The sequence below is a fragment of the Zootoca vivipara genome, chromosome 10, assembly GCF_963506605.1.
Source record: "Zootoca vivipara chromosome 10, rZooViv1.1, whole genome shotgun sequence".
Taxonomy (NCBI): domain Eukaryota; kingdom Metazoa; phylum Chordata; class Lepidosauria; order Squamata; family Lacertidae; genus Zootoca; species Zootoca vivipara.
Genome location: NC_083285.1, coordinates 26,473,780 through 26,501,647, shown reverse-complemented (window position 1 = coordinate 26,501,647; position 27,868 = coordinate 26,473,780). Strand labels below are relative to the sequence as shown.

The 27,868-nt window shown below is 42.2% G+C and overlaps 1 protein-coding gene across 2 annotated transcripts; it reads right to left on the bottom strand.

Annotated features, from left to right (window-relative positions):
- Window positions 1–1,493: 1,493 nt before the first annotated feature.
- Window positions 1,494–27,726, bottom strand: XPOT (exportin for tRNA). Of its 2 annotated transcripts, none has more exons than XM_035127035.2 (25): window positions 27,486–27,726; window positions 23,216–23,346; window positions 22,348–22,430; window positions 21,113–21,169; window positions 19,422–19,491; window positions 19,061–19,279; window positions 18,191–18,375; window positions 17,789–17,957; window positions 16,207–16,443; window positions 15,961–15,999; window positions 14,839–14,901; window positions 13,818–13,942; window positions 13,356–13,497; window positions 13,149–13,268; window positions 12,850–12,944; window positions 11,795–11,864; window positions 10,164–10,402; window positions 9,243–9,528; window positions 7,600–7,789; window positions 6,901–7,017; window positions 6,621–6,736; window positions 5,978–6,025; window positions 5,070–5,141; window positions 2,920–2,976; window positions 1,494–2,128 (listed from the first exon to the last, which is right to left on the bottom strand). In XM_035127035.2, the coding sequence occupies exons 2-25, from the start codon at window positions 23,273–23,275 to the stop codon at window positions 2,102–2,104; spliced, it is 2,886 nt and encodes a 961-aa protein (XP_034982926.1). In that variant the 5' UTR covers window positions 23,276–23,346; window positions 27,486–27,726; the 3' UTR covers window positions 1,494–2,101. The 2 variants fall into 2 exon arrangements, with proteins under 2 accessions (XP_034982926.1, XP_060135619.1); XM_060279636.1 differs by lacking the exon at window positions 27,486–27,726 and adding an exon at window positions 24,860–26,449.
- Between the last annotated feature and the right edge of the window lie 142 nt (window positions 27,727–27,868).

The window sequence follows — 27,868 nt, the reverse complement described above, 5'->3', positions numbered from 1 at the left end:
AATAGAGTTGGAAGGGACCACAAGGGTCATCTTGTCCAACTTTCTGGAATGCAGGGATCTTTTGCCCAATGTTTTAAATAGTGCTGAAATTAAACCTAGCGCTTGTACCTGCTGTTTCAAAGTACAGTACTGAAACACGGACACAAAACATTTGAATCTCGGTTCAATGCTAACTACTGATTGGGTTTCAAAAGGGCAGCTCATTGATGAGGATACAAAAAGGGGGGACTTGCACTTTAGAAAGTGTGATGATCGTAACAACTTTATTTTGTAATCACCTATGACAGGGTCGGGGTACGCAGGTGGCGCTGTGGGTTAAACCACAGAGCCTAGGGCTTGCTGATCAGAAGGTCGGCGGTTCAAATCCCTGTGATGGGATGAGCTCCCGTTGCTTGGTCCCAGCTCCTACCAGCCTAGCAGTTTGAAAGCACGTCAAAGTACAAGTAGATAAATAGGTGGGAAGGTAAACGGTGTTTCCGTGTGCTGCTCTGGTTCGCCAGAAGCGGCTTTGTCATGCTGGCCACATGACCTGGAAGCTGTACGCCGGCTCCCTCGGCCAATAACGCGAGATGAGCGCTGCAACCCCAGAGTTGGTCACGACTGAACCTAATGGTCAGGGGTCTCTTTATGACAGGGGTCAGCAACCTTTTTCAGCAGGGGGGCCGGTCCACTGTCCCTCAGACTTTGTGGGACCGAACTATATTTTGAAGGGGAAAAAATGAACGAATTCCTATGCCCCACAAATAACCCAGAGATGCATTTTAAATAAAAGCACACATTCTATTCATGTAAAAACACCAGGCAGGCCCCACAAATAACCCAGAGATGCATTTTAAATACTGTAAAAGGACACATTCTACTCATGTAAAAACACGCCGATTCCCGGCCCGTCCATGGGCCGGATTGAGAAGGCAATTGGGCCGGATTTGGCCCCCGGGCCTTAGTTTGCCTACCCATGACCTACTACAACATCATGAAGTGGCTTTTAGGAATGGTGACTATTATGGTACATCCGTTATCAGAGATGGTGTGCCTCTGAAGATCTTGCTGGCAACTCCAGGGGGAGAGGACTATTACACTCATACCTGTGGTTTGTCCTCTAAGAATTACAAGATGGGATTTTATGGAGATAATGTGGCACAGTGTAGTTCACCAGCCATAGCTTGATATTCTCATATACCTATCTCAGCAAGACCACTTTCCCCTAGAAGTTACTGCAGTGCCTATACTTGTGTGTGGTCAAGGGATTGTCAGGGATAATGGAAGAAAACTCCATTGAGCCCTATATGCTGATACTTCCCCAGGGGTACAAGAAACTTGTAAACAACACCAAAGATCTCCTCAATCACGATTTTTTTTAAAAAATAGGGGGGGGGAGAGGCGTTAAGCACAAGTAAGACCATTCTATGTAGCATGTATAGCACAGACACAGTCTTCCATTATTTAACCACAGATGCCAAGAAAACAACCAACGATTCATGAGAACTTGTGGATTTCATTGAATAAAATTTATTTTTCTGTATAAAAATGTAGAACCAGATCTTGTTGTAAATCTGATCCATTAATAATTGTTTTGTAGCATACACTTCAGCATCAGGACCGCTCCAATGAAACATCTATCTACAAAACCAAGTTTGATTGCTTTATTTAATATCACCGTGCATGAACAAATGAGTTTCATTTCTAATATGCAAATATCTTACTCAGTATTTAAAAATGTACACAATTTATAACCATTCCTATAGGCTTGGAAGGAATTTATACATTTTTTTAAAAAAAATTCAAAATAAAAAAGGATATTTTCTTTTCTTTTCTTTTTGCTGTACTAATTACAGCACACAATTATCCTACATAGAGTGTTTCTGAGTAGGCAGGCAGGCAAGACGTTTTGCCCACATGCCACATGTGCATCAACCAACACAATGTAGGGCATTTCATTTGCACTTTTACACAAAAAGGCTAATACACATACTGATTGAAGCACAGAGCAATGTCTTCCAAAAGAAAAAGTAAGCCTGAATGGCACAGGAGTTTGCATTCATACAAATTAATATATGGAAATCCTGATTCGGGGAAACAGTCAAAGGTTTCAGTAGATCTCTTAGGGCTTTGCTCTTTGAAAGAATACCTGTTTTTAAAAGAAAGTATATATCATGTTAGAGTTTAAGAAAGCACAGAAGAACAGTACCACTAAGCCAAGAATAAAAAAAAACCTATGTTGCTAGTGGGCGAAATCAGGTTTAAATGGGACCATTGCAAAGAGACTATCAAATCCCTGGGAGGAATTCAGTGTAGCGCTACAGAAATGTGAAAGTATCGCAGCTTGCCAGACGGGGCCATCTCCCCCTCCTTCCCACATGAACTGGGAGTTACCCCCAACCCCCCATAACCATTTTGGGGGTATGGGGGGGAGGAAAGCCCCATTGTGCTAGTGGAAGTCATTGAGAAGGCTTCCGCTTATGAGACTCATTAGCTGAATCCAGTCCCCAATTTCTTAGACACCATGAAGAGCAGTAAGTAAATTGCCAATGGAGTCTCCCACCTGGACAGGAAATAAGATACGATGCTTATGTTGTCTGCTATTTGCCTTAAGGGTAGTTTCAACCCTCCAAGAGAAGTTGATAAAATGCTTCAGCAACTTTTCACGTGCAATTTTTATGGCAAGTCGTCAACATGGCTATCTTGGCCATAGTTAAATTGAAAAGTCATATAAAATACTATAAGCTGCATATGAAATCCAGATGTTGGGACTCCCAATTCCCACCAGTCCCAGCCAGTCAGGTCAGGGAAGATTCAGGTCCCCCCACCCTTAATTTAGAGTTTATGGTAAATGCAAGCAGGTATGTGCAAGACCTATTTAATCCATGACAAAATGCTTTCACCTGTGAAAGATGGAATACTGATACAAACTTAACCTACCTTTAAGTAATTTTTAAAAACTTTAGCATCAGGCTGTTGAAGTGCTTGACAAAATTCCTACAAGAAAAGCACCAGAATAATTAGCAAATAGTTTGCACTGTTACTTTGAAGTAACATGGTTATTTTTTTCAGCAACTACGAATGTGTTCCTCTCAAAATAATAATAATAATAATAATAATAATAATAATAATAATAATAATAAGAGTAGTACAGTAGTAGTACAGTAGATTCAACAATAAAAATGCTGTATGTAGATATTGTTTCCATTGTACCTGGAAATTGTTTCCAATCCTAATGAAAATGTAACCATTTAGAAATGGGATCTACCGTGTTTCTCCTAAAATAAGACACGTCTTATATTTATTTTTTCCTCAAAAAAACACACTATGGCTTATTTTCAAGGTATGTCTTATTCGGGGGCTGGATCATAACAGGGAAATGATTTTTATATGAATTTTACAGATGCTGTACAACAGAAATCACGTTTCTCTCTCTCAGGACTGATTAGCCAGATGCTGCCTGAGATCACAATTGGCTTTATCAAATAGCTGTTAAGTACTTTCCTTTGATGCCCAGATCTCATGGCTACCATAAGGTTTCTACCTTTCAGGACAAAGGCAAGGTGATAATAGGAAGTTGTCTTTATCTATCTCCTTAATCTCCTCTTTCATATGCATAACCTTTGAAGCCTAGGAATGCAAGTTGTCTGGGTCTCTCGGCAAAACGAGAAGGGAGGGGATGTCAGTTTAAAAAAAACCACCCGCGCGTCTGCGAGAGCTTGCTACTTTCCTACCGTAGCTGCAGTTTGCCTGCCTCGCTCTCTGTCTCGGCCATCAAGAGGAAATCAACAGGCAACTCATGGCTGGGCACATACCGGTAGAATGGAAGGGGGAAAAGGTGGGGGGAAGCGCGAGGTGGGCTCTCTCTGTGTGTGTGTGTGTGTGTGTGTGTGTGTGTGAGAGAGAGAGAGAGAGAGAGAGAGAGAGAGAGAGAGAGAGAGAGAGAGAGAGAGAGAGAGAGACGCACAGGGGGAGAGAAAGAGACGTGCACAGGGGGAGAAAGCAAGACGCGCACAGGGGGAGAGAAAGAGACGTGCACAGGGGGAGAAAGAAAGACGCGCACAGGGGGAGAGAAAGAGACGCGCACAGGGGGAGAGAAAGAGACGTGCACAGGGGGAGAAAGAAAGACGCGCACAGGGGGAGAGAAAGAGACGCGCACAGGGGGAGAAAAAGAGACGCACACGGAGGTCATTCACGAGGCGTCTTTAATCGCTCCTCTTTTCTTCTTCGTGCCTTCCTCTCCTCTCCACCGCGAATGCCACTTTTGTCCTCTTCACCAAGTAGCACTACGGCTTATTTTCGGGGTATGTCTTATATTTTTTCAACGCATGGAAATCGTGCCATGGCTTATTTTATAGGCATGTCTTATTTTAGGAGAAACACAGTATCTATAGATCTGTGTGTGAGGAAGCAGATGACTGTGTGTGTTCAAGCTCCTGCATGCAATAATCTCTCTGTGCATCAGTTAAAACCTGCTTGTAGCAAATAGCATCAGTCATCAGTTGGGAGGCAGAGAGGAAAGGGACCTTTATTCAGCCATGGTAATTAGGACCATTTGCTAGGGAATCACGACAAGGATAACTGTGTTATCTCTGTGAAACCTTAAATTCTGGTGTGGGTTTGTTTCTCCCTGCAAAACCTTCTATGAGCACAGTTCTCATACAGCAAGACAATGTGCATATAAAATACACCTTGCGGGTACAGGTTAGTTTTCAGTCATCTTTTAGAAAGTAAATGACACTTACTGTTTAGGATAACTAGACTAATTACAAGAACAGTCAAAATCATCAAACACTCTTGCTATAACTTGCAATCATACTACAGTATGTTTTGTTTGAAAATAACAAACATTGTTACACACAGGAAAACCCGAACTGGATTAGCTCCAGGGCATTTTGGGATCCACACCTTTCCCCTCAGCTTAGCATGCTACCCCATTCAACAAGATCCTACCCCCCCCCCCTCAGGGGAACTGTGAGGTTTTTGATTTTTCCTGCAGGGGGACTGGGGAGCTGCCAGGGAGATGGGATCTAATCTTCACTAGTCCTGTGAGATCCAATCTCATGCATCAGCCAAATAATAAGTTTTACCTGTATTATTTCGGGAGCTACCTGTAGCGAAGGTAGATATTCTTGTTGAAGATACTGAATACATTCAAGGCCCTGCAAAAAGGAACATCCAAACAGTGTTTTTCCGGTTAGGTATTTTATCATGTGAACTTGTTCCACATTACGGGTTTTTATCCAGTTAATAAGATCATAGATTGGCTTTGGCCAGTGTAGCCAAACACTGGAAGAGGGGGGTCTTAAACCGAGTTGATTTAAGATCCTGACTTGTTCCAAAGCTGGGAACCATAGTTTTCTATTTCAGATTAAACAGGAAACAATGGCTAATTAGAAACTTCCTAGTTTAAACATGGCTTGAGCAAACGGCAAAAAGCTTGCTCATATCTCAGATTATTAAATCAAAATATGATTGTCTGAAGTGGGCCTGTATCACTTCTACATTCAAAAAGGCACCACACAGGCTAAAGAAAAGCAAACATTTTTTTAAAAAACATAACTCTGTGCAAGTTCCTATGTTAGCTAACACCACGCCCCTCCTATCACTGTGCATATACAGACTATCGTAACTCTGACATATGATCATTTTGAAAGAATAGGCTGCAAGAATGGCAAAACATTTTTAACTAATCAGGAGGCTCGGTATTTTTGCAGCCAGAAGGAATGCAAACTCAGCTGAAATGTGCAAGTGTCCAGTTCCTGTGACTTATTTTTAAAAGCAACATTCAGGAAGTTTACTTGCAGAATTTTCTTCCTGGATTTCATACAGGAGTATGTCCAAGCCAATACACACTAGGGGGGAAACTCAACCAAAACAGGAAATGTACCCTCCACAGAGCCTCTCTTCTGCAGCCTGCAAATTGTGAACTGAAACAGTGTTTTTGACAATGTAAAAAAGGATATTAATAAAATAGTCACTTATCCAAAAGCCTTACCCTTTTGAGATGAATTGTTTTTAGTGTCACTGCACACTCGGATAAAGCCTTATAAAAATGAAACAAAAATACTTCAGCACAAACATTTGAGTATTGGAATTTCAGTAGTTTTAACTACATGCTACATTTACACTTTCTGGGGCAAATAGTTCATTGTAAAAAATAACCTTTGTTAGCAGTAGAAAGGCTTCCAAATAAAGCCAGAGCTTTGCACACTCTTCAAGAGAGCTTTAAGCTTCCTAGAGTGGCTAACCAGAATTCTAAGCCAGATGGAATCTGACGCCAGATTTCAGGATTGGTGAATTCTCTTGTGGAGCTCTACACAATCTACATTTGGCAGACTGAATACTAGCGGAGGCCCTGAATTCTACTACTGTACTTGTGTATGTTGGCATTCAGGGTATCAGCCATGGAGACACAATTTACCAAGAAGCCACATGGCTCCAACTGCCTCTTATGTATAGGAGTTCTTTTTAAAAACCCCAAAGTTTTCTATATTCTGTGAATAGGCTTTCCAGATTCCTCTGAGCTCCTGCATCTTAGAAGACCTCAGGAGAGCCACCCACTACCCAATTTGGTGTGTCTACAGGACAGGACATTTAGCCATTTGTTTCCCAATGTTGTCAGGCTTCAGAATACATACCAATACTGTCTGTGCATCTGTTAAGTCAAAGGTTTGCTTTAAAGGTGCTAAGAAACATGCAGGAACAATGTGCTTGTAGACAAAGTCAGCAAAACCCACAGGTCCGTCTTTGCCTCCTAAAAAAAAAGCCAAACAAGAATATTCAGACTTTTCTCAGGTTCTCATCACCAAGGGTAAGCATCACACAGTATGAAGAAGAGGGCACATCCCCACAGTGACTACTGCAACATTTGAAGGCGGAACACGAACTTAAGCCATTATGGTATGAAGGCAACCTTACCCCAGAGTTCCACTAATTTTGAAAGTATAATAAAGCATGTCTTCTGAGAAATAGGATCTGGGTAATCAACTGCTCCTTGGATGATTGTGATCAACACATGTTCTACATTCTCTGCACCTAGAGGAAGGAAATCTCAATTAAACCTTATTCAAACCAATGAAGTGGCCATAAATAACAAATGGTTCTGGTCTGACAAGAGCAAAGTGCAAAGCTGGCCAATTCGTTTTCCATATATAAATCATGTGTTACAAAGCATTTCCCCTCCAAGGAACACACACATAATAATTGTACAGGGTTATATCTGACCTAAGGCATACTCAGAAAAGATCTACTGAAATAAATGGCCTTGATTAGATACAACCCATATGTATTTTATCTAGGCAACTCACTTTAAGAACCTTCTACAACTGAACTTCTGAACTACACAGTTCTTTCCCTGCTAAAGAACCACACTTCTATACTAGAAGAATTATATGGATATGAAACCAGTCTCCCATCCAGGGCCGGCTCTAGGGGTAGTCTGGGTGGCGTGGGGCGCCGGCCCGGTAGGGGAGAAACCGTGCTGAAACCGTGTGCCTGCCCACCAGCCGCGGCAAGAAACGGAGCGGGGCAGGGGCGCCGGAGCGATCTCTGCACCATGGCGCCCGGGCGCCCAACGTGCTTGAGACGGCCCTGCTCCCATCATGAGCCATGCCTTACCCTGATTGGCTATGACTTCACTCATTCCACTGCCAGTGACGGTTTGCAAAAAGGCAAAGTAACTCCTTCGTAACATCTGCTTTTCTAATGAAGCAGATTGGTCGTTTTCTTCAGCTGGGCGGTGCAGGACTTCAAAAATAGCACGCAGCAGAGGCATAAACATCTGTTGGAGAAATGGGGAGACCTGGTTCTATTGGGATAGGGAAAAGATAAGTTGACAAAATTAAAGTTATGGATGAGCAAGAGCAAAACAAACCATAAACGGAAAGGCAAGTAACTTGTCCTTAGCTTATTATACTTCCATATTAAAGATACAAAGTTCTAACGTTAAACCTATATATCTAAATGCACAACGGATAACACTGTTTACTTCTCTCAACTCTAACTTATTAGATCAACGCAAACTTCCCAAGATAAGCCCACATTTTTTGATAATAGAGAGCATCTACATTAAGAACTTCCTCTGCCTTTTTAGCAGGGATTCCTGGAGTTGAAATACAAAAACTGCACTTTCACACAAAAGGCATTCAGGACTTGAATGGATATCTGCTGTACACAGAGTGCTATTTTGGATGACACCATTATGATGGCCAAACTATTCTCTTAGTTGTAAGTTAGTCAATTTAGTTATAATTACCCAAGTGGAATGGCACTTTCAGCCAGCCAAACAACCCACACAAGATCATTTTTTGCTTTATGTTCACAAGGTATTATATTAAATATAGTCTTGAAAAGCCTATGGAAACTGCTTTACATTCCTTCCCTTTCATGCAACTAACTGAATGATGCAGATCTATTCCTGTTTTACAGAGAATTAACTGCAGCCAACCCATTGGGCTGGTCCATTGAGAACCCCATCTCTTTCCTTCCCTTGGTTTGACTAAATTCATAGCTTGCTGTTGAAACCAAACTGGATAATGTATGGTTTGCCCACAACCTGGGGAATAAAATCTGATCCGAAATGGGCTTCAATCCCCTATTTTGGAGCAAGTTTGCACAAGCAAGGGAGAGAATCTCATTATAAGAAAAAAGCAAGGTTTTTTAAAATGTTGAAGGCTCAACTGCACAGCATCACTGACTGTAGCTATTATATTAGAATTCTGCATCTACCACTAACACTTGAATACCCTCACTTGAATGCAGTCTCTTCTTCAAATTCCTTTTCCAAAAAATCCACATTTTAACAGAGGGATTAAAAAGATTAAAAAGAAAAAGAAATCAGGGTTTTCTGCAATTAGACATCCTGCTTCGGAATGTATCTTTTCAAGCGTCTTGTTTCTAAAAGGTAACTGCTGCCCGTCAATATTTCCAGGGCAGCTTGCAAATACAACCGATAAGTAAATGACACTAAATGAATGATAAATTCAGGCGCTAGACAGATGAAATTTGTTAATGGCCTGGAAAAACAAAAAAAGGGTATTTGGCACTGAAAACACACTGAAGGAGCTGCCAGGCAAGCGAAGGAGGGCATTCCACAAATGAGGCACCATCACCAAAAAGGCCCTTCCGACTGCCATCATCCACCTAACTTCAAATGGTGAGAACACTCAGAGCAATGCCTCTGGTGATGATCTCACTTCGTAGGCAGGCTCAAGAGACACTTATTTTAGTTCCTCACCTTTTACAACGAGGGAGATGCCTACCTTGAACTTAGCTGTGATCTGGTTTATGAGAGGGATGAACTCTTGAAGGTCTTTTGCTTCACAATCCTTGAGCATATGTTCAGAGGCTGAAGGGATAAACGGAAGAACTTCCTCCTCTAAGCAAATAATCATTCGGTGAAGGAAGGTGCGGACACCGCTTCGGAGAACTTCCTTCTGCAAGGGGCAGCTGAGAGCCGGTAAAAAGGTTTGCAGGCAGTCCAGATACACTTCAGAGCAGCCACATTGCTTTACTGTCTGCTTGTTGCTGAAAGCTTTGCTAGTACGGCTGTGCAAAAGAAGAAGAAGAAGTCAAGGTTTTTGCCATACACAAGCAGCCAGATCCTTAGGATGAGCCATTTAAAAATATTTCAGCTATGCCATTCTCAAATCAGACCAGTATCAAAAGCAAATCTGACCCAACGGCTAAAACATTTTTATCATCCTTGCCATGTTTTAGTTAAGGTCACACTTAGCTGCACTTTTAATTCACGGGGACTGTTCTGAAGAAATTTTGTAAATCTATGCCCAATAGGCTCTTTGGGCTACACTACTCAAAGGCATTGATAGATAAATATTTATCAACATTTAGTCATAAGTATTTTTTTTCAGATTTGGGAGCAATTGCATTCAGTTTCCACAAGGCCTTTTTATTTTTGTAGCTCTCATTATTTCTAGTCACAGAGGGATGTACTTTTAAGAGACATCCTTCCACCACCAAATCAGATTCCCAAGCTTTATTCCCATAACAGGGTAGGAAATTAAGCAATATCAAGGGCGGGGAACCCCTCCCCAGCTTAGACTTTAGCAAACATGTGAACCTCTGCTAACATTGGAGTTTGCAGACGGCAGCCCACAAACCTCTTCTTTAAACTTATACCTCTGTATAAACTATATTGAATAAACTATATATATTGTTCCCACCTTGCAAAGCCAACAGCATGATTCAGACAATCAGCTAATGCCATTTGTCTATCCTCATCTTGTGCCATGATAAGTTTTTCTAACAGCACTTTAAACTTCTCCATTAGAGGAGTCAAAAGATTTCTCATTAAAGCCTGCTTCCGTTCTGCAGAGTAGTCACTGTTCACTATTAGTACTCCAGCAGTCTCATAAATGAACAGTTGGTCATCACTGCTTAAAAAAGCCTGGTAGCCATTTTCCTGGAACCAGAAAACAAAGGAGAGCTTTATGTTCAGATATTTCCTACGTGCAGAAATCTAGAATAGCTTTTTAAAAAATTCAAACACAAAACAACCTATTTGTACAGCAACACTCCACGCTACTGCTCAAATCTTTCATGAGGCTGAGTTACCACTGTGGGTGCTACTTATTTGGAAATAATCACTTCCGATGGTATATTCCACCTACTTCGCATGCCACAACAACAATGTGAAGTTGATCTCAAATGTCTCGAACGCATATAGGACTGTCTATGGGCCTCTAATGCAACATTCACCCTGGTCTGCATTCAAAGTTCCCAATGAAAGAGATGCTAAATGGGTCCAGGAGCCAATGAATGATTTACATCCTGAAGGACTTCTTGTTAAATGAAGAAACGATTGTTTAGCTGGGCAAGTTCCATGGATTGCATATAAAACAGTGCTGAGTAATGATTCCCATCAGTGCAAGAATTTCCACTTGCACAATAGGATTCTCCTCCTCCCCCCCCAAAAAAATCTGTTCTAGGGGTTCCCCAACTCTCTGGAGTAGATATGGGGAAGGCATGGGGTACGCCTAATGGGAGGAAAGCAGAGAAGTCCCACTGTACAAGTGGAAATCTTTGCACTAATGGGACATGTTAGTAAGTTGGATAATGCACGTATCCTACTTAGGGAATCTGTCTCAAAACAATAAGCAGTTAGAGATGTGAAAGCTGGGGGAGGGGGGCTGGGAAAATGGAGGTGGGGAAATTGTCTCCATAGGTAGTACTATGCTATATGATAAGAAGGGCTATTGGTAAACAAAGGATGGCTCAGACGGTTTAAGCAGCTCCAGGGTTCTAGAAACCCTGGCCATGAACAGCCATAACATCCAGTCTATAATCTGACATTGTATCTATGGAGGGCCCCAGGTAGCTTCCGAATTCACTTCACTTTTGGATGACCGACTTAGGTTTTTATCCTGCCATTTCTCCTCTAAGAAGCTTAGGGCAGTAAACATGATCAATACCACCCTTCCTTTATGTTTACAACATCTGAAGGCTGGGAAATAATGACAAGCCGCAGGTTACCTAGTAAGCCTTGTAGTCAAATGGGAATTTGAAGAACGCATCTGGCCAGTCCAAGACCACTAGCCCACACTTAAGATGAGATATGGCACATGCCACATGCCAAGGTCATTTAAAGAACAACCCAAACAAGGCATACATTGGTAAGTTGCAGACTATATGCAACATGTCTACCTGATAACCATGCAAACAACATGTGTACATTTGCATCATCTCCTATATTTCGACAGCAATTCAGAATGTATAACGTCGTCCTGCCTTCCTCCCCACTGTTATGGGCCCACCCTCTTTGCCCTTTTCATTCAAGACAAAAGGAAATACTTACAGGTGGAGAAAGTTCCAGCAGATCTTGTATTCTATTCAGCACATCTTCAATAAAAGGGTTCATTTGTTTGCTGAAACATAGGAGTGGAATATGCTTACAAACATTTTACAGTAATGGATGTGTTGAACAGTATTTTTAAAAGTATCAATTTAGAAGTTATAACATCTTGTACTGCAAGAGTACAAAGGGGGAAAAATAAGTACCCTAATCTTCTCTATTTATTGGGATGAGTTGTTCATCAGTAAATGATGAACAACTTAAGCCAAAAAACACTGAATTTGTTTATTTAAAATTACACTTGTAACCTAATAGAAACACATTTACGGAAAACACATTACCAGAATTTTGATGTCCTGGAGTAACAGTGAACTGATTTAGAAGAGGTGGGTTAACTACTGAACTTTTCCATAAGTCTCCCAATTCAAATTTTCAGCCGTATTTAGTATTTCTAACAACACATCAAGAAAACAAGAACCTGAATTCATGGCCTTAGTAGTTGAGGATAAAAATCAAAGCTGAAGATCGGTAAACCACACTTCTATTTTTGTTTAGAAAACAGCCTTCTGTAGTGACTTCTAGACGCTGCACAAAGTGCCAAGCTTATTATGACTATTTATATTTTGTTGCGCCTTGGTATTGCTAGTGAATTAACTTATGTAAACTTTTTGATGTTGTGAGCTGCCTTGAGCATGGCTGGCCATGGAAAAGTGGTATGCAAATACAGTGGTACCTTGGTTTACGAACTTAATCTATTCCGGAAGTCCGTTCTTAAATCAAAACCGTTCTTAAACCGAGGCGTGCTTTCCCTAATGAGGCCTCCCGCCGCCGGTGCCCTTCCACCGTTCGGATTCCGTTCTTAGACCAGGACACTATTTCCGGTTTTGCAGAGTTTGTAAAGCAAATCGTTGTTAAACTGTACTGTTCTTAAACCGAAGTACCACTGTAAAGAATGATTATGCTTATGCAGCTTCATTTTCCTGGGGGGGCAGGGTGGGAAATAGCTTTTTTATTTCTGAAAATATTCCCATTAAGTCTCTAGGTTTCAAACAACTTACTTGAGGGATTTGACAAATCTGGAAAAAAGATAAGCTGCTCTGCTTCTCACTTTTGGATTACTATGGCGAAGACCTCTGTGATCCAAGAAGGCCATCTGCAATTAAAGACGGGAGGAGTTTGATCGCTTTAAGCCACGTTGCATGATGGAAAAGGGTAATAAATTGGGGAAAGAGGTAAAACCGTTTCCCAAACTCCTTTTTACAAAAAACTGTCTGGAGGGGGAGGGGGTGTAGAAGCATTACTGATAACCAACGCACATTAAAAAATAAATAAAAGGAAGCATTTACTATGGACTTACTAAAACATTTGGAATGTGCTGAGGTTCAATGGAGAAAAACTTTTCATATCTGACCACAGTCTCAAAGAATTCCAGGGTTACTGATGTATGCTGATAGGTGCTAATACCCGATGTAACCAGCTGCAAGAGGGAGAAAAGGATGAGTCACCTTGACTGAAGAAAGTCTTGCTGAAAAGGACATCCGTCTTGAGTTCGTTTTGTACTTACAGTCCGCATCATGTCCTGCAGAGCGCCGGCTTTTGTATCACCCGAAAAGTGAGCCCCGTGAGATACTGGAAGAGCTTCAGCCAGCATATACAGCAGCCTGATTGCTACTTCCACTTCCATAAACGGTTTAGTTTGCCAGTTCCTATAAAACAGAATAGAATAGGCCCAAATAAGGCACGTATATACCGTACTTTTTCGTGTATCAGACGAGGGTTTTTAATTTCAAAATAAAGTAAAAAATCCGGGGGGGGGGGTGTTAATAAGATTATAATGGATACCCTAGACTAGAAACTCAAAGATTTAAGTATTTTCTCTGTATCGTTTAATGCGGACAACAAGACAAGTAATATCTAGGATCTCTTAAATGTCAACTTAATTTTTGATGCTTAAAAAAAAGAGAGAGCAACAAATGACCAGGATGGACTAGGGAAAAACTCTTAACAAAGCTAACACAAAACTTACTGCAATGTAGTGTTAAAAACCCTCCGTACGGAAACCAAGAGTAATTCAGGCGAAACCTGTGCAAGTCTGTCCAACAACAGTTTAAGTTGCTTCCGATATTCTACAAACATCGCTTCATCTTCACCCTGTCAATGTGTGTGAACAGTACCAAAGGTGTTACTTTTTATTCTTTGAAATAAGAAGAGATAAAATGCAAACAAACGTCTGATCATTTTGACTGCAGGGACGTAAAATTCTTTGCGTAACATTGAAGTGTTTAGCTAACTAACTTGTGATAATATTCTCTCACTCTGGCAAGAGTCATTCATTCCTAATCATGGAGGTTTGCAAGAGACGAGTTAGTAGTTTTGTCAAGCTGCACACGCCACCGTCAAGTGGTCACATGGAAACTAACTAGAAGTTAAGTCTTTGAACCATCGCCTCACTGCAAAATCTGAAGAGCCCTTATTTGGTTTCAAGCTGATTTTGGTCTTTGTGAAGAACACCAAACTGGATGGGCCTTCTCAACATAAAGAAAGGACATGGGCAGTAGCTGTTTATCCTCAGGTTTCTTCAGGGGGTTAGCATAGTATTGGGGAAAGCACAGCTCCATAAAGGTAGGAGTTTCACTCCAACTTCTACAAAGAAAAGAGCTATGCCTTAGAATGGACAAAGGCCCTTCCTCAACGCTTTGGCCTCTTATGCCTGCCTGACACAAGGAGAAGAAGAACAAAAAGCTCACCCACTCCTCATTTCTACCCGGGTTTGATAAAAATAATATTTCTGCTTCACATGCAGATGAGGACGCACGCAGAGAGCTTCAAACACAAGCATTTAAGAACACAAGTCCATGTTTGCTGCTTGGCGCTGTGGTCCCTAGAAACTAAAGTGTCTCCTTCTCCCTGTCCTGTACGGAATGTTTACAATGGCACGTATTTGAATATTTACAAAAAATTCCTCAAGAGTTACCAATACATTATTGAACCGTTTCTCGAAACGTTCAACCACAAAAAGCTAAAACCTGCCAAACGTGACAGCTAACCTCATTTTCAAAGTTGTATTCTTCATCATAGGTTAGTTTCTTCATAACAGCCAACATAATTGCCTGTAGTAATGGAAAACAGTTGATCAGGTTAGCATCCTTATATGGGGTTACAATAAACATAATGTAGTGTAAAAGGTAAAGGTAAAGGTACCCCTGACCGTTAGGTCCAGTAGAGGACAACTCTGGGGTTGCAGCGCTCATCTCGCTCTGTAGGCCGAGGGAGCCGGCGTTTGTCCGCAGACAGCTTCCGGGTCATGTGGCCAGCATGACTAAGCCGCTTCTAGCAAACCAGAGCAGCGCATGGAAACGCCGTTTACCTTCCCGCCGGAGCGGTACCTATTTATCTACTTGCACTTTGACGTGCTTTTGAACTGCTAGGTTGGCAGGAGCTGGGACTGAACAACGGGAGCTCATCCCGTTGCAGGGATTAGAACTGCCAACCTTCTGATCGGCAAGCCCTAGGCTCTGTGGTTTAGACCACACTGCCACCCACTGATGAAGTAGTGTTACTTCATCCAAAAGGAAGGGTTGAGTAGGCCATCTTTGCTGCATTGTTGAACTGAATGGAATGGGTGTGAGCCCTGATTTGTACTTCGGCATTCTGAAACTATATCTGAAAAGATTGTGTAGGAAAAGAAGTGGCCATTCCATGTAACTCTTTAAATATATAAAGCCAAGCTGCACAGTGCCAGCTCAGAACAATTAACCAAAGTACAAAATTACCCTTAGCTAGCATCAAACTCTCGACTTAAAAAAAAAGAAAAAAGGATGCATTGCACCATCTCTTTTAAAAAGAAAAGAAGTCATTTCAAAGGGTTGTATCCAATGAAGCCATTGAGGGCTTCCTTCCATCTCTGCAAGAGACTTTCTCTCCCTGCCTGCTCTCCCCAAGATCTGCTCCAGAGGGTATGGGGAACGTCCAGAACAGAGATAAAGAGGGATACAAACAAGGAGCATGGTGGGGAGAGGAGGCGCCTGCTGTGCTTGCAGCAACAGGATGACATCACTGGATAGAGCCCAATACATTTTAGTCATAATGAGGTTTTGGGGGCTAGAGGACAGAAGAGATATTTCTTTTCAGTTACAAGCTCTGGGGGAATATATTTTAATTACTCTTACCTCTACATTAGCTTTTTGCTGTTCTGAAAGCATAGGAAGCTGCAAAAGGGAAGGACAAGCTTTACTTTTGAAGTGTCTCAAGCAATTTCTGCATATTAACACTGGTCATTGGTTTTAGAAACAAAACATGGAGATCTGTTTGGTTTTTTTAAAAATCATATATTTCAAAGAACAAGATTTTACCAGCATGCATCTCCTTCAAAATGAATCTGTACTGTTAGCCTTCATGTAAGAAGATCAATTTACCTGCTTCAGTATATGCAGATAGTCGTAACAAAAACCAATAATATTAGAAGAAATATCATCATCCTCATGAACCAGAAGCTGCAACATTAGGGCCACTTTTGCTTCAATAGCTTGCAGAGTATCCTGGGCATTCTTCATATCTCCAATTTTCACAAGTTTAGTCCAACTAGCTATCAGTGCTTGTCCCATCCCATTCACCAGTTTGGAGAACCTGGCCAGAAAGTCCACATCTTCTTCCTGTGAAGTTGGTTAAGCAAATTATTATTAAAAATTTAGTTTACATCACCCAAGCAACTAATCTACCTGAACCTCAAATTACACCAATCAAAATGGCATACATATGGATACGGTTATGATAGATTTATAAGTGCATTTATTATATTTACTTATGCTGCAATCCTAAACACACTTATAGAGAGCAAGCTCCATTGAGCTCTGTGGGATTTCTGAGCAATTATGTGCAGGGAAGTTACCAGAAAAGGCCAAAAATGTTTCCTGAGGATCGGAGGCAGAATATCCCTAAATGGCACTTGCCGGGGAACAATGGCAGGAGACTATTGCCCTCATCTCCTGCTTGTGGACCTACCATAGACATCTCGGTGGCTGCTCTGGGAAACAGGATGCTAGGGAGGCCTTTGGTCTTGTCTAGCTGGGCTTTCCTTACGTTCCCGCCAGATGGAAGCATCCTATTCAGCCCTACAGTAGCTGGAGGTCAACTAATGATGCAAGCAACTTAACACAGTTTGCACGGAGCCCTGAAACTATCAACCCAGTAGGACTTTCTCTCTCACCCTCTAAACACATCTGCTAGCATATTTATATGACTGGCATCAGATATAATTGTCAATCTCTACATGAGTAGGACTAGGTGAGATTCAGGTGGTGAGAATCAGTTTGGAAACAAGATAGCATTAAGACAGAAAAAAGAGTTTTGGATGGGAGGGAAGAGTAGCACATTACAATGGAATAAGGGGAAACTGCGGGAGGCAGTGGAAGACAGGAGTGCCTGGAGTGCTCTGGTCCATGGGGTCACGAAGAGTCGGACATGATTAAACGACTAAACAACAACAACAAGGGGAAGAACCACCAGAAGCATACTATACTTCTGATGGCATTGGCAAAGAAATACAGGCGAAACTCGGAAAATCAGAATATCGTCGAAAAGTGCATTTATTTCAGTAATGCAACTTAAAAAGGTGAAACCAATATATGAGATAGATGCATGGCATGCAAAGCCAGATATGCCAAGCCTTTATTTGTTGTAATTGTAATTATTTGTTGTTAGGCGGGTCAATTATAAATGGAATGCAATTAAAGAAATGTAATAGCGATGTTTATTTTTGTATTATTGTAACTATTTGTTTTATTACTGTGGAATTTCCAAAAGAAATCATTTGTAAAAATTAAAAGAAAAAGAAAAAATAATAAGCTGCATTACTGAAATAAATGCACTTTTCGACGATATTCTAATTTTCCAAGTTTCACCAGTATATGTTACATATTTCTTACGCACACAGCAGCTGCAGAGGCTATCACAACATAGGCTCAAGCTTTTTCTCTCTCTTTACAGAAGGGAACTCACCTGGTCAACACTGAAGAGACCAGCCGACTGCAACACTTGACACAACGTCTCCACCAGTTTCGTTTTATCATTTGGGTCCATTCCTTTATTTACAATTTCAAACAAGCAGTCACACGCTTCTTCCCGCAGAACTTCTACAGACATGTGACCTAGCAGCATGTTTATAAATCTAAAAGGGATACACAAAAGTTTTACTCGGTAGATGCAAACTGAAGTATCACTGAGTTACATTTACCAATTTGCTATTGCTCGCTCTGGAAAGGAAATAATATAACCCAGCTATAATGCCCAAAGAACTTCAAGACTGTTGCTTCTGGAATTGTGTTTGTGTTTTTTTAAAGCAAATTTTATTTAGGAAATTGAGTCTAGTCTCTGCATTCTCTAATTCAAAAGAAATGTTACCTTTCATTGGCGATTAGGCTCAATTCTATCCAAGAGACGTATGCTCCAACTACTTCAAGACACTGACATGTCAACTCTGAATTTGTGTACTGATAAGTTTGCAAAATTTGGTACCATGATTCCACCAAACTTGGAATGCATTGCTCCCTCATAGCATCTTTTAACAAGGTATTTCGGCGGGCTTCCTGCAAATGTAAGAAGTTTGTCAGTTTTGGAAGGGAACAGGTTGGTGCCAGTCTATACACTAACATTTAACCTTTTAAAAAGGAATATCAAGTGCCAACTTTGGCGTGCAACACCCTGAAGATTCCCCTCCCTGCTTTCTTATACACCAAAAAAAATGGAGGTATGGGCTGCAAGAATTCCAAAAGGTTGTTTTAAAAAGTGTTAGTGTAAAAGCTGGCTGGAAAAGAATCTCTGCTTTGAAATGTCTGTCTAAACAACACAGTTTTTAGAAGGCGTCTAAAAACAAGCAGGGATGACTTCTACTTGAAAACTCTATTGGTGAGGCATTCCACAAGACAGGGCCTGCCACACTAAAGGCTTGGCCCCTGGTAAAGGCCAGCTGGCCCTCAGGGGGATGTGGGACCACCAAAAGTGTCTCATCAGAAGGCCTCTGTGTTTGAAGAGGAGCAAAAGGAGTCAGGCAGTAGCTGGGACTGTCCTATTGAACTCAATAGGACTTAATTCTGACTAGACATGTGTAAGATTGCACTGCAAGTTTACTTAAACTGCAGACAGAAACTTCAGAACAGAAAACACCATGAGAGCAGAAATCATTTTTTCAGAAACGCTTTTCACAGGCAAGGCAAGTTAGGAAAACAGGACTTACGTAACAGTGTACATTTGAATTGTAAGAAGAGAACTTACCTCTGATGTATGAACAACATCCCTGTCTACCAGTTCAGCATCGACTGCCATAAGGATTCTAAGATACAAGTCCACACCTCGAGGATTGAGACCCACCACAGACAGGATATCGAAAAAAAACTTGGGCCATTTCGTGAGATATTCAGTGACAAACAGCAACGCGAAGACTTGTGCGGCTTTGTTTCGTATAAACGTTTTCTCCGATTGAGAATTCACCATCTAAAAGGAACCAGCATTTTATAGTAACATTTCAAGGTGCAGTATGTTCAAAATATGCAAGAATATATTGGAGAATGTTTGGGAACAGTTGCAAGCAGATATTTGCATACAATAGTCATAACCAAGTTGTGAAGAAACCTACCTGGGCCTGTAGCCATGCTATGAGTGTTTCCCTAATTAGCTGATGTTGTACTTCAGTCAACTGGGAATACCTGAAACGCAGGACAAAACAACATTCAATTTGCATATGTATATTTTAAACCCTGGAACCTCCAGCCCATCAGCATCATCTGTGCCGTAACTGTTGTGTGCTGGCTGATGTTCAGTTAGTGGTAGCAATCAAGGTGGAAGCTGAGCAAGTAAAATGGCAACTGCCAAGAGGTCTCCTGGTCCAGGTGGAGCAGGTGTATTAATGAAGCAAAGTTATGCAGCACTGGGATTAAAGCTCTCCTGCAACAAAAATGGGAAGAATTGATAATGCTCGGCATGCAGCCAAGCGAAGCCACCCTGGCAGAGCAAGTCACGGCAAGGTGCCTGCCATGGAAAAAGCTGCTCTCCCTCAGATGGCACAACACGATCACAGAGATTGTTATGATTCACTTATCGGTCCACTACCCCAGCCTCAGAGGGCTCTCTTTTAAAAACCCGAAGAAATAAGGAGCTGCCAATGGATGTGTAGAGGGCAAACACAAGCAAGCAGATGGAACCTCCTCCTAATAACTTACAACAGGCATGGCCAAACCTGGCCCTCCAGCTAGTTTTGGGAATACAATTCCCATCATCCCTGACCACTGGTCCTGTTAGCTAGGGATGATGGAAGTTGTAGTCCCCAAACAGCTGGAGGGCCAAGTTTGGCCATGCTTGACTTACAACAATAAAACTTGCAGTATGCTATTCTAAATTTTCTCTCACTGCTTTATTGTTTACTTCTCTAACTAAATGGTACCCTCCAAAATGCACCTGGCACTAGCTGGCTAAGTACAGTAATACTAATCAGAACCGCTGTCTATTCTGTCTTGGCTTCACTGTTAAGTCTACAAGGACCCTTTCCTGATGAACATTTGCAGCCGAGGAATAGGAAGGTGGCGGCAGCAGGTAATCTTGTCAGGATACCTAAACATTTTCTCCCCAGGTAGCTAATGTTTGGTCCTCTTAGCTCCAACTCTCATTGGCTCCAGCCAGCATTGCCAATGGCCAGGGCTGATGGGAGCTGCAGTAAAGCAACAACCAAACAACCAAAGGGACAAAATGTAGCCAGTAGGCTCCATCTAGAGCAGGCATCCCCAAACCGCGGCCCTCCAGATGTTTTGGCCTACAACTCCCATGATCCTTAGCTAACAGGACCAGTGGTCGGGGAAGATGGGAATTGTAGTCCAAAACATCTGGAGGGCCGAAGTTGGGGGATGCCTGATCTAGATAGATGTCTGCTTATTTTAATGTTGAAGGGGGCCTCATAAACGTGAACATTTTGGATGATGTACCATGTGCTAAGAAACCACACCAGGATGAATTTACACCCTCCAGGAAAATATGCAGGGATCAGAAACCACCCCAATTGTCAGGGAGCCCCATAGGTTTTTCATTGAACCGTCCAGCACAAAACCTCAGTAGCACTTTGGGTGGCAGAGTGGACCTTTGGCCATTTCAGTGCAGCTAAATTAGACAATTGAGAGTTAAATAAATGCATTAAATCGGGGGATGGAATACTCGAGGAAGAAAATGAATTGCACATGTGAACTAGTAGAAACGTAAGCGGTTATAATTTTTCTGCACACTAGCATGCATTTACTTTCCGTTTGCTGCAATTCTATAAATGTAAAGATGCCGCCTCACTTGTATTTAATTTGATGTTCCAGGACTTGAAAGCAGAAGAACTTGATGTGATCATCGCTGAAACAAAGAAGAACGGTACAATCAATGCACAACGAAACAATGTACTGTACGTAATAGCCACTCAGCGTGAAGGGTGCACTCTGAAAACTGGATACAAGCACCAAGGCTTTGTGGGTAGATTCAATTTGGTATCGTTGCAGAAAACTAAACCCTTGGGGTGGGAACACAGTGATTCCAGTTTCAGTCGGCTGTGTATTCTAGGGCTACACTGAACAAACCTAAAATTCAGTATTTAGCATCCTGAGCACCTGTACTTTCACTTACAAAATCATTCCTTCTTGGAGAGCTGCATTAACGCTCCAAGGCCACTTCGCATCCAAGGCCAGAATCACAGACCTCCAGCAGCAGAACTCTTGTGCTTTCAGATCATGATATGCTTAAATCGACAGGCTGCAAGATTCAGTCACTTCTAGGTCAAAGTCCATACAGCCTTTTATACTGAAAGGGAGGCAACCTAACTGAACAAGGTATTAGAAACAACAACAACAAAGAAACGGTGTCCATGTTTTAAGCTACCTTCACCAGGGCTCTTCATGAACAGCTAGGGATACAAAAGATTGCATTGCAGGTAATTTGCAAATCTGTCTCTGACCTTGGTGTCACCCATGCCTAGCTTTCCTTCCTGAGGGGCAACTTGCAAACATGAGCTGATCTTTATTTCACTCTTGCCCATTACTCTGAACCATTTCATGCCAGCCATCAGTTTATCAGGAAAAAAATAATACTGTCAATATCCACACCCATCCTTTGGTTTAGGGCTCTCCAGTCAAAGCTAGTCTATGATGAATCATCTGCCAGGACCAAAGAGAGATTCTAATCTAAAGTTCAACTATTGCCTCTTGTAGCACACAATATATGACTTGCCTGCCTTTTAAACCAGCAACGACAAGCACTAAGCATTGGAACCAACTTGTTACTTTTTATTTTGTTCACTGCAATGCTGCAGTCCATGTGCTCTGTTCCACTCCAAGGAATATACCTGAAGGCGTATCCATCCCCATTGTTCAGCCCAGACACTGAGGTCCAACGCCAAGGGCCTTTTGGCAGTTCCCTCATTGCGAGAAGTGAGGTTACAGGGAACCAGGCAGAGGCCTTCTCGGTAGTGGCACCCGCCCTGTGGAACTTCAGAACATTCTCAGATTAAAGGTAAAAAGACAAAACTATTTATTATCTACCTGTAGATTCTTTGGGCTAAAGCTTCAGCACACACTTGCCAAGCATCTGGAGAGATCTTCAGCTGTTCAAAATAGGCCAATGCCTAAAAATGATTAAATAAATATATTAATAAATATATAAATAAATTCCTTTATACTGTAAAGTTTCCAGTACACCAACCTGAACACCATCCTACCCGGTACATCTGGCTATATATCCCAAGCCACTATTTTGCACCCAAGCCCAGTTGGTGAACCTCAGATGTCTAGAACAAAGTACAGGTGAAACTAGGAAATTATAATATCGTCGAAAAGTGCATTTATTTCAGTAATGCAACTTATTATTTTTTCTTTTTCTTTTAATTTTTACAAATGCTTTCTTTTGGGAAATTCCACAGTACTAAAACAAATAGTTACAATAATACAAAAATAAACAAAAATAAACATCGCTGTTACATTTCATTAATTACATTCCATTTATAATTGACCAGCCTAATGACAAATAATTACAATTACAATAAATAAAGGCTTGACATATCTTGCTTTGCATGCCATGCATCTATCTCATATATTGGTTTCACCTTTTAAGTTGCATTACTGAAATAAATGCACTTTTCGACAATATTCTAATTTTCCAAGTTTCAGCTGTAGATCCTAGACACCTGGAATCTGCCGACACCTGTGATAACATGGACAATGCTTCTCAAAAAAACTAGGCACCAACAGAGGGTGGAAGCCTCAAAAAACATCCCATACACTTTCAAACCAGTGGAATCTTTGACTGCGGGTCTGAACTATTTACTCTAAGCTGAAATCAACATCATATTCATGTCCAGTGAGCTACCTGTTGTTACATAGATTGAGGGGAAAAAAGTATAATTAAACTTACTCGTTGCCTGAAGTCTACATCAGCATTTGGGTTTAATCCCAGAAGAGCTTGTTCATCCATTTCTGCTATGCTCCAGCTTCCCTATTTTTAACAGGATTATCCCATTCACCCACAGCAGAAGCTGCATACATCTGCAGAGAAAACAAATCAAGAAAACAAAGAGTCTGAATCACTGGCACCGATCAATACAATTACTTATTTTCTCGTATCAGGTGCTGAAGCCTAACCATGTGGAATGCATATGGTTTATTAAAAACAGGGGACAGGGACCTGTGGCTTTCCTGAAGCTGTTGAACACCAACTCTGATTAGCCCTAGTCAGCATGGCCAGCAATTCCCATCCAGGGCAATGGGAATTGAAATCCAGCAACATCCACAGGGCCACAGGATCCCCACTCCTGTTGTAGAACTTCCTTGTATATAAATTCAAGCAACCAAATGAAAGTTTGAACTACAATGGGAGGTTGAAGGCTATGGGGCAAGGAGGAGAGTTAGAGGTCATAAACACTGCAACTGTGTTCTATATTAAATAATACAGCCTTGGAAGTCGAATGGAATCCATTCCGGAAGTCCGTGTTCAAAAACCAAAGCATGGCTTCTGATTGGCTGCCAAACAGGAGCCACGGAAGCCCCATCAGACGTTCAGCTTCCAAAAATTGTTTGCAAACCGCAACAGTCACTTCCGGGTTTGCGACGTTCGGGAGTCAAAATGTTTGGGAACTAAGCTGTTCGACTTCCAAGGTACGACTGTAAGTCCAGAAAGAAAGAAACTTGCTGCCATATCGTTGCCACAGAAATATTTAAAGAGTTACCAAACCTCATTGTACAATTCTCTTCCTGAATAAAATAAAAATGAAGGTATGGCCTGGCTGACATCTTCAGAGTTTTACTAAGGCAACAATGGGCTGTGTGGTTTGTCTGTGCAGTGCAATGAACTGAAAGGTGCAGAGATGAATAAAAGGTTTGTGTTATCTGGGGAGCAGTTCTTTGTTCCACTGCAGCAGGATCTTCAACCAACTTAAGGAACTGAAGACTCATCAGATTTCCTAAAGGACAGTCTCATCCCAAATTAGCAAGCCTAAGAACAATTGTAGTCACACCCTTGCTTGCTGCTGGTTTACGGGCTTTGGAAGTTATATTTAGAGTGGGATGGCATTTGAAGTGTCATAGAGATGATCATTTAAAACAAGTCCTGCCACTTGCCAGGTCTGTGGCGTCCTGGGGCAAGATTCTTTGAGGCTCAAATGGGGAAGTATCGGAAGTCACCAGAGCTCAGAAGTACAATTACAAGTGTGTGCCTGGAACTGCAACCTGGTCTACATCAAGCACTGCATGCAGATGAGATATTTCAGGCTGCATATCAAAATTTGGGGTTGGGAATGTTTTCAAAAAGCGAACTCATTATATCAACCCATTTCAGCATACAAAAACATATACTTCAATGTGCCAAAATTTGGATACCCATGTGAGCAAGACATTTTTTGCGCAATTTTATTTGGAATGTAACAAAGCAATCTAGTTGTTCACAGTTTCATTAGATGTTTATACCACTGCATTAGAAGCTACTCGTTGCTCCCCAATATAAAACACACTTGACCTACATATTTTTGATTTTGTGAAATTGATATCTGTTTTAAATCCTTACATGGTGTGGGCCCCTGCCCCTCAAGTCCCAGTCAGTATGACTAGTGGTCAGGAATAATTGGACCAACAGCATCCAACAGCATCAAAGAATTTCACAGGTTAGCCATCTGGAGATAAAAGATATATCACAAGAAAGCTTTCTGCCCTTCATAGAGATTCCACGAAATGAGCAGTGTACTGTATTCCTCTACATGTTCATCCAGAAGTTTGATTCAGTTCAGCAAGTAAATGGGTATGGAGTTGCATTCCAAGTTGTTTTCATTTTACTTCCAATTTTTTTAGAAGATATAGTGACTTAATATCCTGTACTGGAGTTAGTATTTGATCTGATGGGTTTCCACCCTCTAGAGTGGGGCTGGGAAACCTTTAGTCCTTCAGCTGCTAGCTACAATTCCTATCATCCCTATCCATTGGCTGTGCTATCTGGGACCGAAAGGAACCAGGAGTCTGGCATGACTAGTGAAAGAAGACACGTTTTCATTTTAGTGCTAGAATGCTGGTGGCATGATAAATAAGGCACATGTGAATATTTTAGCTCTGCTATCTATACCATTTGACTTACTATTTGACTTCCTTAGTGAACAAGACCCATCAGTGCCATCCCAGTGTTCCTATTTCTAAGCAAAAACCTCTCTGGTCTGGGCTGTCAGAGGCTACTTCAAAAAATGAGAGCCACTCCTTTGTTCCTAGAATAAGCTCACTGAAGTTGAATGGGACAAGAACTAGGCCTCTCCATGTTATTGTAGGAAAGAAGGAACACTGGTCTCTACCTCCTGGGGGATCTCATGTTTGCAAAAGACAGCATGACACTGTGCTGGAATTCTTGCAGCACACAGGATTTTGTGCAATATGTAATTTTACTCCCTCTACAGACTTAAGGGGAGGAAAGAGCCCTACTCCTATACAAAGCCCTGGTAAAGACTACAAGACCTTAAAGGATTGAATACTTTGAACATGCACCTCAGTAGAAGTGTGAATTATCCACCTTATTTATACCAAAAAGTTGAAAGATTTCTAGTGAAAAACAAGAAACTTTAAACTCCTGGACGCATAAGAGATAGACCTTTTTAAAAATACAGTACAAAAAACATCCATTTTAGACAGACTCAAGACACAGTCATTTTAATTCAGGAGCGAATCTGTGCAAACAACATAAAATATATCTGTTCCCACACAGATAAATAAAGCTGGACACAAGACCTTCCATTAAAAGCGAGGATTGTTAACATGCGCCCACTTAGATCTTCCCAGTCACTTACATGGTCCCTTTCTCTCATTGTAATCAGGCTCGAAAGAAGCATTATACCCTAGCCAATAGAATACCGTAGGTTGCAATGTGTGCTTGTTTTGGGGGGGGGGTCTGTGTGGGTTTCTCCCAATTGCAGATGTACTCAAGGGCCCAAAACAGCTGTCACCCCCTGCACTGAAGCAACTTTAACCGTCATACAGAAAGGGTCCCAAGCAACAATTTTTAATTTCCCCTTTATTTAAACTGACCTTTCCCTCTGCATTATTTATTTACAACAGCATGGATTAGACTAGAAATAAATGAATCATTTAAAAAGTGAAAATGCTGTCATTCATTACTATTCAGCTTTCCCAAGGGATGGTGAATTAATGCCACACATGCTCCTATGTAATGTGACATCATTTTCAACACTTGATCAGGTGTGTGTGTGTGTGTTGAACTGTCACCACTATAAACTACTGCAGTCAAGGAGATATGGAGCTTCTATGGTGACTCTTACTCATGCAAAGATTACTAATTTAGGGCTATCAGTGAGCAAAGAGGCGTTTTAAGGGTGTGTTCAAAACCAGGCTTATTTTAGGTATACTATTCAGTGTACTGTAGTTTATTAATTTCAATCCATTGCAGCCCACTTGACTGACTCCTATCCTTACGAGTGCATTCACAGCTCAAATGCACCATCACGCAATGACTCGCACGCTTATGATGCACAACAAACGGGGAAAAAGTTTGGCGTCAGCTGAAGTATTGCTTTTGGATGGCTGTAAAGCGATGAAACACCAAGCAACGGATGGGCATGTGTGAACCAATTCTTAATGCAAATTAATTACCCCACCCCCTTTTTTTCTTTAAACGATTCATGCCCTTGATGCTTCTCACTAGCTACCAACCAGTCGATCGGGCTAAGAAACCGGCCCGAGCCCCACTCCGTACCAACCCAGCAGCTGCTGCGCAACGGGTTCATGTGCAAGAGGCCTTCGGGTGCAGCATTGCTTTTATTTCTTATTTAAACCATCCCCTTCACGCTAAAAAGAGATTAGCGCCCCCCCCCCCGCGCCAACACGTTCCCTACTAGGCACGATCACTGGCCAAGTGGGGATTTGCGAGAGCCGGATCCCCCACCCCCACCCGAGGGCGAGGAGTGGGTCCCGCAGGGATCCCTCAAGCGGGGTCCCAGCTCCCTCTCGCCCCCAAGGGAAGAGCAGCGCTGCCCCCGGACCTGCCCGACCGGGTGGCCCCGCCACCACCCACCGAAGGGCCTGCCAAGCGCACCTCTTTGCTGACCGACCGCCAAGTAGGGCGCCCCCCCAGCCCCTCCTGGGGGCCACCAGGCGGGCCACGCGGGAATGAGCACGCGCCCCGCGCCCCCTTTCCTCACCTTCCCAGCTATTCCATCAGGGAGGAGTGGCGTCGTCGTCCCGCACTCCCGAGAGGCCGCCACAACCGCAGGGGAGCCGGGCAGAGGAAGAGCCGCCCGCTGCAGAGTGTGCGAGGTCCGCCTCTGAGCTGGCCACGGGGCCACTCGCGCGCCTTGGCTGGGTTGCGGGGAAACGCCGCGTAGCCCACCTCCCCCTTTCCGCCCGGGAAACTGCCACAAGCACAGCGAGACTACAGCTCCCAGCCTGCCCCGCGGCAAACCCTTTGAATAGGCACGCGGGGCGCCCTGTAATAACCCAGCGCAAGGAAAAGCCCTGAACCCAGGAACAGGTTTTTCCCGACGCTTGCTTTCGCTCCTCCAATCAGGGCGGTAGGCAGGGGTGG